The 12,942-nt window shown below is 34.9% G+C and overlaps 1 protein-coding gene across 1 annotated transcript in view; it reads left to right on the top strand.

Moving 5' to 3' along the window:
- The window catches only part of LOC129567306 (vesicular glutamate transporter 1), a 31,442-nt gene extending 18,787 nt beyond the window's left edge, over positions 1 to 12,655 (top strand). The window contains exons 2-9 of the mRNA XM_055444068.1: positions 1,977 to 2,247; positions 4,521 to 4,604; positions 4,705 to 4,863; positions 4,935 to 5,512; positions 5,591 to 5,663; positions 5,753 to 5,938; positions 6,507 to 6,683; positions 6,823 to 12,655. Coding sequence (XP_055300043.1) covers positions 1,977 to 2,247; positions 4,521 to 4,604; positions 4,705 to 4,863; positions 4,935 to 5,512; positions 5,591 to 5,663; positions 5,753 to 5,938; positions 6,507 to 6,683; positions 6,823 to 7,002 — 1,708 coding nt within the window. The 3' untranslated portion in view covers positions 7,003 to 12,655. The remainder of the gene's footprint in view (positions 1 to 1,976; positions 2,248 to 4,520; positions 4,605 to 4,704; positions 4,864 to 4,934; positions 5,513 to 5,590; positions 5,664 to 5,752; positions 5,939 to 6,506; positions 6,684 to 6,822) is intronic.
- The last annotated feature ends 287 nt before the right edge of the window (positions 12,656 to 12,942 follow it).

Genomic DNA, 12,942 nt, shown 5'->3' with positions numbered 1-12,942 from the left:
CAGGATATCAAGTCCTATTATTATGTATTCAGATGGATTTTTTTTTTGGGTAAAAGTAGTTTAGACGTTTAAAGCCATTTTGCTATTGGACAAAGACTGTTCATATGAACCGAAGACACTTGAGTGGAATTCACAGACAGATCTACATAACTTTGAAAACCAAACAAAATCCATACCTACTATAAAAACGACTACCAAAAACCAAATTTATTTCATGAACAAAGAACGTCCTGAAGTTTCATCATCCGTTGAAAGTATTCTGTAGCGCGCGCACTCGATTTTGCTTTAAATACATTAATTACAATTCCACCGAAACACAAAACAAATATTTGCATGGATTCAATGTAAATCTGTGCAATAATGTATCTTTTTTGTTTAGTTTGTTGTTGACGATTACAAAATATTCCGGATTTGCTGGGCGTAAAATGTCGGGAAAATTATGCAGAGAGAGAGAGAGAGATTCATCTTTTCGATAAAGAGCGAGGATAACATTTCCCTGCCAATACTGGAGGTGAATTTGGATTATTGTACGCTTTTCAATCAAATATTGAATCAGTCGGGTCGAGAAGATCATTATTAAACGATAAATACAAATAAAAACCGTACCACTTTTGATGGATTGCTGAAAACTGTTCCACGCTTCGATTCAAAAACTGAAGTAAAAATGATTACATTTAAATAAGTAAACAAAGGGTGCATCGACGGGTGATGTGTTTCATGTTATTAACAAATGATTCTCATTCAGTATCACGATCAGCGTTTTAGTGATGCTTTCTTTTATTGACTCACATTTTAATATCAAATGCTGAGTCTGTGTTGTAGTGGAATTCGTTTCAAATTTCTGTAATTTCTTTATTTCGGTATAAAATTCAAATTCAGTGAGAATATTGGAATCAGGTTGGCACAGAAATGGTATTCTGATGTTCGTACATTTTGTGAACGTGTTATTTTTTGAATGGCATTTTCTTTGGAAATTCAACAGTCAAATTTAGAACGTACATGAATGCTTCAAAGTCACTTTACGCATCGTTTTCATGACAATCGATCCCGTTTTTTTTTGTAAAGGAAAAACATCGAATTTCAGCTCTTTTACTCGATTATATCGAGCCCAGTTTTTGTTATTCATATTACGCGAAAAATGTTTGAAGATGTTGTAGAATACGCTAAGAAAGGAGATGCCTAACACAACCAATAATGGTGCTGATGCGGCCGTTGAATGTAAGAAAATACAAAAGAGTGCAAGGAAATGACATCAAGTGGTTTCATTCATTGCGAACGTGCTTCAGCTTTTGATGAATCTTATTGTTATTGAGCTGTTGTCGCGAACGTTGATGCTGCTGCTGCTGTTCATAAGACACTCGCACAATAATTACGTTTACTTGGTCGTTGAGCATATTCGCCATACAATGTCATTCGATTTTGGAAGAGTGTCTTCTTTTTCTCTCATTTCAACACTTGGCTCCATTTCTCTGCACATGATATATATCACATTCATTTGCCACTTGACTAAATTAATTTGTTATTTAAATTTAATTATCGCTTCGTGTGCTACGGTCTCGCGCAAACATGAATCATGTAATATTGTTGTCGCAGAATGCCAATCGTTTGTTAATTTCCATAAATTGGAAAATTCGAAATCGAATTGTTTCAGTCGCGAATTCTAACAATATTTCTTCAGAAATCGACTTTGTTATAAGTTCTTTGGTTAAGCTTCTTCTTCTTTTTTCCACATTTTATCTGTTGTAAAGTCTGTATGAAAATGATCTCTCTGTGATTTTCTCAATGTCATAAATTGTCATTGTCAATTTATAATGTTTGTAACAGTCATTTGTATTGCTCATTTCATTTTCAAATCTGATTAAATTTAATGCGAAGCATTGATAGCAGCCAATGGCTCCGCAGCATTGTTTGAATCGTTGATAAATCTCCCTAATTAATAACGTTCGTCTCTTTTTATTTCTCTTTGTTCATTTCAGATTAGAAAAATTCGACCAATTTAGCCAGCCAAAACATGGATACGACAATGTCAACGGCGACATAGATTCACCAACGTCATTCGATGAAATCGAACGACCGCCACTACGACACATCGATAAATATGTTCGTGCGGAATTTTTTGGCCTGAGCGCACGCTACACCGTCGCGGTCATGGCTATGATGGGTTTTATCATTTCATTCGGTATGAAATGTAATCTGAGTGCGGCCAAACCGGAACGGGAAAAATTGTACAATAAAACATTGAATCATGTAAGTTGAAATTCTCTTTAAAATCATATACGGCGATATAGATTCACCAACGTGCTGGCAATGCAAGTTTGCTCCAAGTTTTAAGGGATTGGTTTTTAGGAAAAAAAAATTCAAAGAAATTATGCACCTCGGAAATTAAAAACATCTCCCATCATTAGGTATCATTAGCAAAAGGGTGAATGTTCGTTTTTAAACACATAACAAAGAATCCCAATCTTTTCGATCATCTTTCTATGATGTCGAACTCGATTTTTGATAAATGAAATATGTCTGTATGTTCAGCATGAATGATAAAATCATATGGTTGTTGCAATCATCAGCGCACTCTGCAGAGTGCTAGACATCCATGGTTTGAAGAATTCTTTTCTCGTCTGGCTTTAACTTTAACATCTAATAGCAAACCTATCTGTGAATCTACACTACGTTTCTACAGTGATTGTGCCCAAATAGATGTCGCCAATAAAGGCAACCTTGTGGACAAAATTTCCCTTTTCATTCTGTGAAACACACATCGATAATCGTCATGGTTTTGCCGAGCCACACGCTCATATCTTCATTATTCTCTCTTTTTTTTTATCAATGTGACTTTGAATGGAATCGGAGGCGGTGAGCTGTGAACACAGATATGAATACGTCGGTAATATGCATTAAAACTCTTCATTTAATGCATTCTTCTCTACTCAGTATTATATACTGCAATGCCTTTTCATTTCACTTTTGCTGTTTCAATAGAGACTTGTGTGTATTCTTCTTCGTGTTTTTTTTTTCTGATGATGTTGCTGCTGCTGTTATACTGTTTGTACCCAAAGCATGTCCTTTGTGACGTACAATGTTATTATACATAAAGTCTAGATGTATGTATATGGCTGTTGTATTGTGGGGTTGCCGTAAAATATGAACCATGAATACAATGTGTCGGTTGCATAGCAAATTTAACTTTGACAGCGAACGCGTTTTGTTTGTAACAAAATCAAAGAGCGTAGCAAATTAAATGTCTTAATTTATGTGTTCAAATGCCATGACGAAAATTAATAAAGAAGCCAAAAAAAAAATTGAGCAACAAAACTTTTCTGAAGTAAAAGAACTCTATTGATATCATGAAGTACGATAAAATGGACCATTTTTGTGGTCGACGAATTTTGATTAGTATTCGTTTCATTAACTGCTTTTCTGAAAAGCCATTTTTCACAAAATATGAATGAAGCCCTCGTGTTTCATCGCTTTTATACTCTATTCAATCATTTTCGATAAATTCGAACTGAATCTTTTAAAAAGTTTTAAAAATAATTTTGAAAGAGAAAGTAAAGACAAAAGTGTTTTTCCATTTTTTGCACTACGGTTCCAAAAACGTTCGATCCAAACATTTATTTCATGGCTTTTGTGCTAGACTCCAGAAACATGTCATTTGTCTCATTTCGTTCGACTTCCTTGAATATTTTCCTTTGAATCCGATATAATACGTATATATTGAGCCGAACCGTCAAAAAAAAACATTATAATGTTTCGAATGCAAAGGAAAAAAAAACTCTCGAGCGAACGATAGAGATGAGTTATTTTATGTACAAAGTCATTTGGTTGATGATGATGTCTCCAACCCTTGTTTCCTGTTTGCCGTTTTCACTGTTGTTGTTCTCTAGTTTTTCTTCTCACAATCTGGCTCCGAATCAGGAAATGGAACAGCTTTTATACGTATTTGGTGCACATTGTAATATACGATGGCTGGTAAAATGCTGTGTTATATCCCCAACGACTCGACTCACTGGAATATACGGAACAATATTAAATAGGAGAATGTTTGCTCACTTCTATTCCTCTCTGCTGATGCCCGTTACATATACTACTTCTAGACTATACACACAGATTATGACATAATTCATGTTTTATGCACACACAAAAACACCAACATTTTCTGCACCATAGTTCACAATGCTTTGTATGTGCGTGTCGGTGAATGTGCAAAATGTGAAATTGTAAATGTGTCTGAATTGATGACGTCTGCTGATATTATTCGAATGGGAACAATGCCGAGCGCCGGCATTGCCTTTCATAATTTTGTTTATGAATTGGAAATCCTCTTTATTGTGTTCTATTTAGTCCATAGCAGGGATTGATGGCTTAGCGCCTATTAATCTGAAAGAAGAAAAAAAATCGAATTGTGAATCGCTCATTTAAAATGCTCATCTTACGCATGAATTCGCACGAATTCGCTTCATGTTTACTGGCGCATGCAAACTTTTCACGTCTGATGATATCCTGTTTTGATTTGATTTCAGACGGGACTGCAAAATTTACACTGGAATGCAGCTACAGAGAGTATGGTCGATTCATCATTCTTTTGGGGCTACCTGATAACACAGGTAAAACATCTTTGATTGTCCTTTCGTTAATATTTAAACGAAATTTAAAGCGTTTTTTTTTCTTGTATTTTGTTTATTTTGATCGTGATTTGAATTTTAGATTCCAGGTGGTTTTCTCGCGTCAGTTTTTCCAGCCAATCGTATTTTTGGTGCAGCCATTTGTACATCGGCCCTACTTAATATGACGGTGCCGGGTGCAATGAAATTAGAAAATGTCACAATTTTGCTCATAATTCGAGTTATGCAAGGTTTGGTCGAGGTAAGAATGAGAAAAAAAACAACCAGTTTATCAAGAGGAAGAGATGGAAAATTAATTCAAATAATCCATAGGGTGTGGTGTATCCAGCTTGTCATGGTATTTGGCGATTTTGGGCGCCACCACAAGAGCGATCACGATTAGCGACTATTGCATTCTGCGGTTCGTATGCTGGTATAGTGCTCGGTATGCCACTTTCGGGAATTTTGGCACAATATATCAGTTGGCAGGCTCCGTTTTACTTTTATTCGATTTGCGGCATATTTTGGTATTGTGGTTGGCTTTGGTTGGTTTTCGAACGGCCAAGAGTACATCCCACAATAACGGTCGAAGAAATGAAGTATATTGAAAAATCACTGGGTGAAAACACAGGCCATTCAATGCCCACGATATCATCAACACCATTCGAAGAAATTGCCAAATCAAAACCGGTCTATGCCATTGTCGTGGCAAATTTTTGCCGTTCGTGGAACTTTTATATGCTGGTGCTGTATCAAAGCAAATTCATGGAGCGTAAATTTGGCTACAATACATCCGAGGCGGGTACAGTTAGCGCGCTGCCACATTTGATAATGACATTGATCGTGCCTTTTGGTGGAGTACTAGCCGATCGCCTACGCAAAAGTGGCCAATTGTCAACAACAAATGTTAGGTAAGACCAAACCCACACTCAATGGTGCAAATGACGCACTAGCACTCTGACGTGAATTCAATTGTTTCATCTTTATAGAAAACTATTCAATTGCGGTGGATTCGGTATGGAAGGATTATTCTTTCTGGTAGTTGCCCACGCAACAACAGCGGTAAGTGATGACAGCGATAGGTGACGTCGAAAAATAATCGATGAAAAAAAAAACTAAATCACAAACGATTTTTTTCCTCCACAAATTAGAGTGGTGCAATGACCGCCTTAACGTTTGGAGTTGCATTCAGTGGTTTTGCCATATCCGGTTACAATGTGAATCATTTAGATATTGCACCAAAATACGCTAGTATTTTGATGGGCCTATCAAATGGCATTGGAACATTAGCTGGCATATTTTGTCCGATCGTGATAGATTTTCTAACCAAAGATGTGGTAAGTATCTACAAAAAATTTTCAAATTTCATTTCATATCATTTGTTATATAACATTTATATTCATCGTTCCACGTGATCTCCGTGGCGATAGTTCCACTTTGCTACCGTATCAGTGTAAATATGCACATTTCGATATAAATATTGCCGCATTCGAAAATGGTGTAGCTCGGGAAAAAGGAATCCCCCTTTAAAATGTCGACAGAATTCGGTTTCGATGCCAACGTTTCACTTTCGTTCAGCACGAATGCACCTCATTCAATCAAGCTTAATCGAATTTTTCTTTAAGCTAGCATTATATTGTTCACGCTAGAAAGATTCGTTTGAGGAGTAGGAGAGAGAAAATACACTGTCGCTTCCATCGCGTGGGTGCTTAACAGCGTTTGAAATTTGAATGCAGTCACTGTCAGCAATTTTCGCTCTGAATAAAGTGATTTTATTACATTTTTTTCTGTTCAAAGTCATTTATTACCAGACTTTGTCTGCCATACTTGCGATACCATAATCATAGTTTAATATATAAAATGTGGTGTTTGAGAAAATAAGAATGGGAAAATGTTTGATTCCAGGGAAGTGATGAATGGTCAGTTGTGTTTACGATTGCTGCATTAGTGCATTTGTTCGGCATAACATTCTATGGGATTTTCGCAAGCGGAGAATTGCAACCATGGGCCGAACAACCCGCACAAGAGCAAACAGTGTGGAGCCCAACCAAAGGCGGTTATCCAACGGCTGAAACAGCATTTGTATGTATCTCTCTGTTATATAAACTGATTTGCTTTTTTTGCGATTCGACAATATTGCACAATTCGACTGTTTGTTTCTCTCTCTCTCTCCTTCTCTCTCTCTCTCTCTCTCTCTCTCTATTTTCATCTATTACTTCAGAATGAACCTGCTCAGCCAACCACTCAAATCAATATCAATACGGGTGCGAATTACGGTGCCACTGGTCACGTGTCGAACAATCCATTTGCGTCAAGTGCCGCATCGATGGTCGAAGAGCCCGTTCAACCCGAAGCCAGAGATGTTTATATGCATGGAACACCAGATGATAGATCATACTAAGTGTATATTTATTGAAATTCTATGCATTTGTTTTCATTTTGGCCATAACAAACAGATTTTATTTATTGTTAACAAATTATTCTCGTTTTGTAAATAAGTCTTCGGAAAAAAAACAGAACAACAAAAAACTACTATATATATATAAACGTCAGTTTATCATGAGCAAAAAAAAAAAACCCAGAGATTATTAGTGAAAATATATATTTAATGCAAATTAGACGTTTCTTGAGATGTATCTAGTCACATATATTTACTTCAATTATAACATCGGGGAGGAGCGGAAGCAGCAACATATGCTCTAAACCCCAAAACATATACATATATATTTAGTTAGGCATTTTGGAACAAATACTAAAATACACACAAACACACCATTTCACGAGGCAGGTGGCGAGAGAAAAGTGAGGATTTGTTGACCATGTTTCGTTCTAAATGTAATTTAAACGATCAAAGAAAACCGTGTCCCAAAAACAACAGTAGGGTAAATATACTATATATTAACTTGCACTTGCACTTGCACTGAATTTGCACAAGCTCTCACCATTTCATTTGGACCACTTTTTTTGTTGTATAACAAGCACCTCAGTCATTCATATCTTATATGCACACATTATAATGCATTTTTCCCTCTCTCGTTATCATTGTTATTTAATTCACCAGAGATTTTATTTGTGTTGTCACTACAGAATTTCGTTATTAAATTCTATTCATTGGCAATGTTCAGTGTTTTGCATTTGTTTAAAAACGCACATTTACTAGTAAATTTAGCTCATCAATCATAAAAAAAGAGGAAGAGAAAGAAGAAAAAGGTGTGTCAACGAGTGACGAAGTGGAGAAATTCAATTTTAAGCTAGTGTAATGTGTACAAAGCTACGTAATTATAAGATTAATTTTAAAATTAGGTTATCATAAGTTTTCTCTTAATTTAATTAACTATCCAAAGAAAATCCCTCTTTATAATTTCATCAGTTTGTAAGAAATTGGCTTCAGTAGCTTTGGTTTCAAAAAAAAATTATTGTAAATCTCAAACGCCTCCCTCATTTCATACGTTTCTTTGTAAGTTCTCACTCAAGTCCCTCGAAATGTTAGGTTAACATTTCACACGGTGTTTTCAAAGGTTTATTATCTCGGGAACTGTTGTCACTTTCGCATATGTGCATTGCACATGGATTCGCTACATCTTCCAACGTCCAGATTTTTCGGTAGTCTGAAATTTAGACTCTGAATAATATGTATGTGTATATTAGTAAATCGCACTTGCCCGCTGTGCTCGAACGCTCAGAAGTTTTAACGTACTGAACAGCGAACCAAGCCAAGTAGGCTCTGTACACTGTTAGCATAGGTGTCGACACATTTTTCACGTCGTTTGGATATAATTGCTAGAAAATTTTACGTCATCCCATATAAAGAAATGGAAATTTTCCCAGGAATAGCGTACAACTTCCTTACACTAACATAGTGCAAACCATATGAAGGCGTACGCTTTTGCAATCACTGTTAGTGTATGAAAGGTGTACTCTTTCAAATGCATATGGGATGGCGTACATGTTTTTCGTAATGATATTCCAATGGCCTTTGCTAAGGTGTACAGAGCCCACTTGGGAAATGTGAACAATTCTAGCAGGCATTGAAAATCCTACTTTTCTTATAGTTGTTCCGGGGATCGTCAACGTTTGAAAACCTTGTGCTGGCTAACATTTGATGGGCTAAGCAAACTTTTGAGTTCAAATAAAATTTGATTTGTTCTCTCTTCTCTTTATTTCCGGATATTAAATTGTTTCTTAAAAAAAAAGTCGACCGTTTTCAGTTTTTTCTTTTGGTTTAATTTGTTGTTTCATTTGTAAATAAGCAAAAAAAAAAATAAATACCAAATTATTTCAACATGTGTAAAAAATAATGATTAAAAAAACCTACTATTCAATTGAATCGACATTATGTCAACATAGCGATTAAGTATATAAATATATATTTAAAGTAAAAAAAGACACACAAATAATCCGTTAGTTTAGCGTGAAAGAATCATTGTTCACTTTATGACGAACGAACCCGTAATGCAAAGTAACAGAAACACAAAACCATGTACATATAGCGAATGAAAAATCAATTGGCGGTAAATAGTGACGATATGACAATAAATAAATCTATCGACTGATGCACATGCCGTATATGGATGTGAGTTTAGGCATAGACACATATTTAGCGTGTAAAATTTTAATTTTTAAGTAAAACAAACATCTTTTTTCGGTTTATTCTGAATTTTTCAAATGTGTTGATATTTTTCTCAATCTAAGTGGGTTTCAATGTTGAGCCTGCATTTGTGGCGAAAGTCATTGTTTTTTTTTTTTGGTCTCTCATGCAAATCTTAACTGAGCATTTACTTTTAGTTAGTTCGAACAAGAGATTGGTCGGGAATGTGGAATCATAGATTTAAGTAGCGCACAATATGGGTATACCTTTAACTCTAGGCTAGATAAGAAACTCGCGCGTGTGTGTGTTTGAATCAGCTCTTCTGCCTTTTTTAGTTAAATATACAGTCGCGCTTTCAAATCTGAATGCGATTCAATTTTATGAGATTCGAACATATCGATATTGTCGGAATTTATGAGTTGATCGTATTTGGACTAGCAACACTGGTATTTTTATCATTTCGAAGTTGAAACTTGATTTAAAGTACATAATTATTATTGATATTAATTTTGTTCGTTGGTTTGTGAAATATTAGGATCGATTTCGCTTAGTCATTCTCAAGGCTCAAAAATACAATTCCAAAGAAATCTCAATACAGCAATCATAAAATATTGTCGCAATCTTGCATTGATTAAATTATGATTTGTGCATGTATATTCAGTGAACAAAATTCAAAAAGAAATAAATACTCGATAGCATCGATTCAGATATATGTCAGATGTTCATCTCGTCATGGTCATTCATGTAATCATAAGATTAGGCTAATTAATGAGTTAGTTAGCTATAGTGTCATCGTATAAGATTAAGAAATATTTAGTTTGTTTAAGGGATTATTAAACTTATTATTTTTTGGGAGAACTCACTCTCAAAGGCTGTGTCGACAATAAAAATCGCATGAAGCGCAATAATGAAGTAGAAATGCATTCGAAATATTCGGATATGCATTGCATGCATGATATGAGTAGTAAATTGAAACCATTACCAATATAGTTCCGAAATACTTTTGACAAGTTAGCATTTAAGATTAAATGCGATGTATTTTAATGTGTATGGCATTTTTTTCTTCGGTTTGATGCCTAACAGTGGCACACATCGAGTACGGAAGATGCTTTTTCTTGTAAACTTTTAATTGATTTTCAAGTATCTCAATAAGAGACAGCAACAACAAAAAAAAAAAACACGAAGCAATAGATTAACATACTTTCGAATACTCTATTACATAAACCCAGAATATAAAATATGTGCATCTTGTGTGCTCGATGTGTGTATGCGTTAGTGAGGGCACACATTATTCAAACGAAATTTGTACTATATAAGGTTAAAATGTTGTGCAAAACGGTACTAGAACCGCTCACATACATGCTACCTTACAATTGCTGATTTATGACAATAAAAACAACAAATAGATAAATTTAATCGTAAAATAATTTGAGTGAATAATCAAATTATATGTCCGATAGATATTAAATATATTATGCTTAGCAGGGAGGGGCATTGCTCGTACGTCACAAAGAACAACGTATTTTTCTTAGTCTAGCGGATGAATTGTGTATGTCAGAAAACACATCTTCAATATTCCGGATAAATTTTTGAGAATTCGGACATATTTTTGTCTAAATTGATCCCAAATTCTCAAAAATTTATCCGGAATGTTGAATCAATCATTAAGCCACTATCAATATTATTGACGGTTTGGCAAAAATGAATTTTCGTTCCAAATAAAAATTGTCCGCTGCACTGAGAAAAGAGCGTTGTTTAGTTTTCCATTAGGACGGCTTGCCAGAACATTCTCCTCAACACTTAGATTGTACATTTAGGAGGATAGTTTGAATTTTTTCTGTTTTTGAAATACGTTTCATTCTGATATATTCTTAAACTTCGATGTCACTGTCTATTTCCGCAATATGTGGTGGTGGTAGTGGACTTTCACAGGGAGCCCGTCAAATCAACCACATTTTAACCCACTCAAATCACGTTTTTCGGTTTTCAGTTACAGTATTTTCCTAATAATATTCAATGTGTAATTGATAAACATGTAAAGTACTCGTGTTTGAAGTCAAGCCCTAACAAAGTCAAGTCCTTAATTGCATCATTTCGTCGAATTGTGATATGCATGCTTGGAAATGTGAAAATGGCATGAATTTTCTTTCATATTCTATATAGATAATTACGTGTGCACATTTATTCTGATTTACATATATACAAACACTACTATTTTTCTTCTATTCATGCACTACACTACTCAGCGACGCACGTCACCAGTTGATCGGCTGGTATACAGCACATTTCACCATTTGCTACTTCGGTCATACATTCGTTCATGCGAATCAAAGCAAACTGTGGCTCGTGTGTAGGGTTTACCAGTTACAACATGTGTGCGAAGCGGTCGAATTTTTGCGATGTGAATTGTCGTCTTAATTCGCGCCTTATGTACACACGTTCTATATATGACCGAAGTCGTAACTGGTGAAATGTGCTGTGTACCAGCCAAAATTCTGGTAACGCGCATCGCTGAGTAAAGGCACTAATTTCCAGCCTCACGATTGCAATCGTATACGATCGTGGGCCTTGGAAATGGTGTCTTAACAAAAAAAAAAAGTGGATTTTTTATTCCAATATTTGGAAATTTAGAAAGGAAGCTTAGAATGAAAATGCCGACTTTTCAGTTGTGTTTCAAAAAATCGGAATAAAAATCCCGCTTTTTTTTCATGAGCACCAATTTTATTAAGTTCCAATCGATGTAATTCTATTGTCTAATTTTCGAAGTTCGATTGCATTTCATTTCTTTAGTTTGTAAATTTGTATTGAACATTTGACTCCCTGCCAATTAGAAATTTAATGAATGGAAGCTCTGCAGCTTTCTATCGGTGTAAATGGTTTGAATCGAGGCAACTTACTTTTGAGCACGTTATTTAGTTTGCACTTAATGAATTCACATCAAATTTAGTTAATAATTCTATACTTCTATTCAAATGAAACAACCTTTAGCTAATAAGATGATATAATCTCGAATTGCTGTGGGCAATGATGCTTGGAATACGAACTAATTGTGAAAGACCTTGTTGTCAATCCAAAAAATTAGTTCCTCGTTTTAATCAACATTGCATTATTGTTCTTATCAATTGAAACTAATTGCATAGTAAAACTTATTATTCAAGAACTGAGAGAGAGTAAATTAAGATCTCGTTCGATAAGAAAATGAGAAAAAAAAAACCTTAATAATCCGAAACCATTACCTAAACTGAAAATCGAAATTGCTGGAAAAAAAAGAACACACACAAAAACATATTTACGATTCTTAACAATTAAATCGTTGTTAAATGTTTATAGATATAGATAAATTGAAACATGGACGCAAACATGGTCAAATGATGGGAATATAATCGAACAATTCAACACACCGCCAATCGGTTCATTTGCAATGCTGTATTTAGTATGAAATTGATTTTTATTGTGAATAATCGTATTTAAAAGAAAACAACAACGTAAAATGAAAAAAAAAAACAACAACAAAACTCTCAAAAAATATCAATTAAAATTGAAATGAATGGAGCTTGTGGAAACGACAAGGGCAATAGACTCGATTAGAAGTTTTAACCGAATCAGTATCAGCACATGCGATAATATCCGAGAAAACAAAGAACAGTCTATCAGTTTGCAGTTCATAAGTAGTGTTAAGCCTTAGAGAAGAACGCAAAATAAGAAAAAATTACCAACAAAAACCGCAAAAACGGTAACAGAACAGCAACAAAA

This window comes from Sitodiplosis mosellana, unplaced genomic scaffold (genome assembly GCF_009176505.1).
Source record: "Sitodiplosis mosellana isolate CC-2019 unplaced genomic scaffold, AAFC_SMos_1.0 Smas_scaffold_11, whole genome shotgun sequence".
NCBI lineage: Eukaryota > Metazoa > Arthropoda > Insecta > Diptera > Cecidomyiidae > Sitodiplosis > Sitodiplosis mosellana.
Note: the sequence above shows the minus strand (reverse complement) of the source record. Positions and strands in the feature narration are given on the sequence as shown.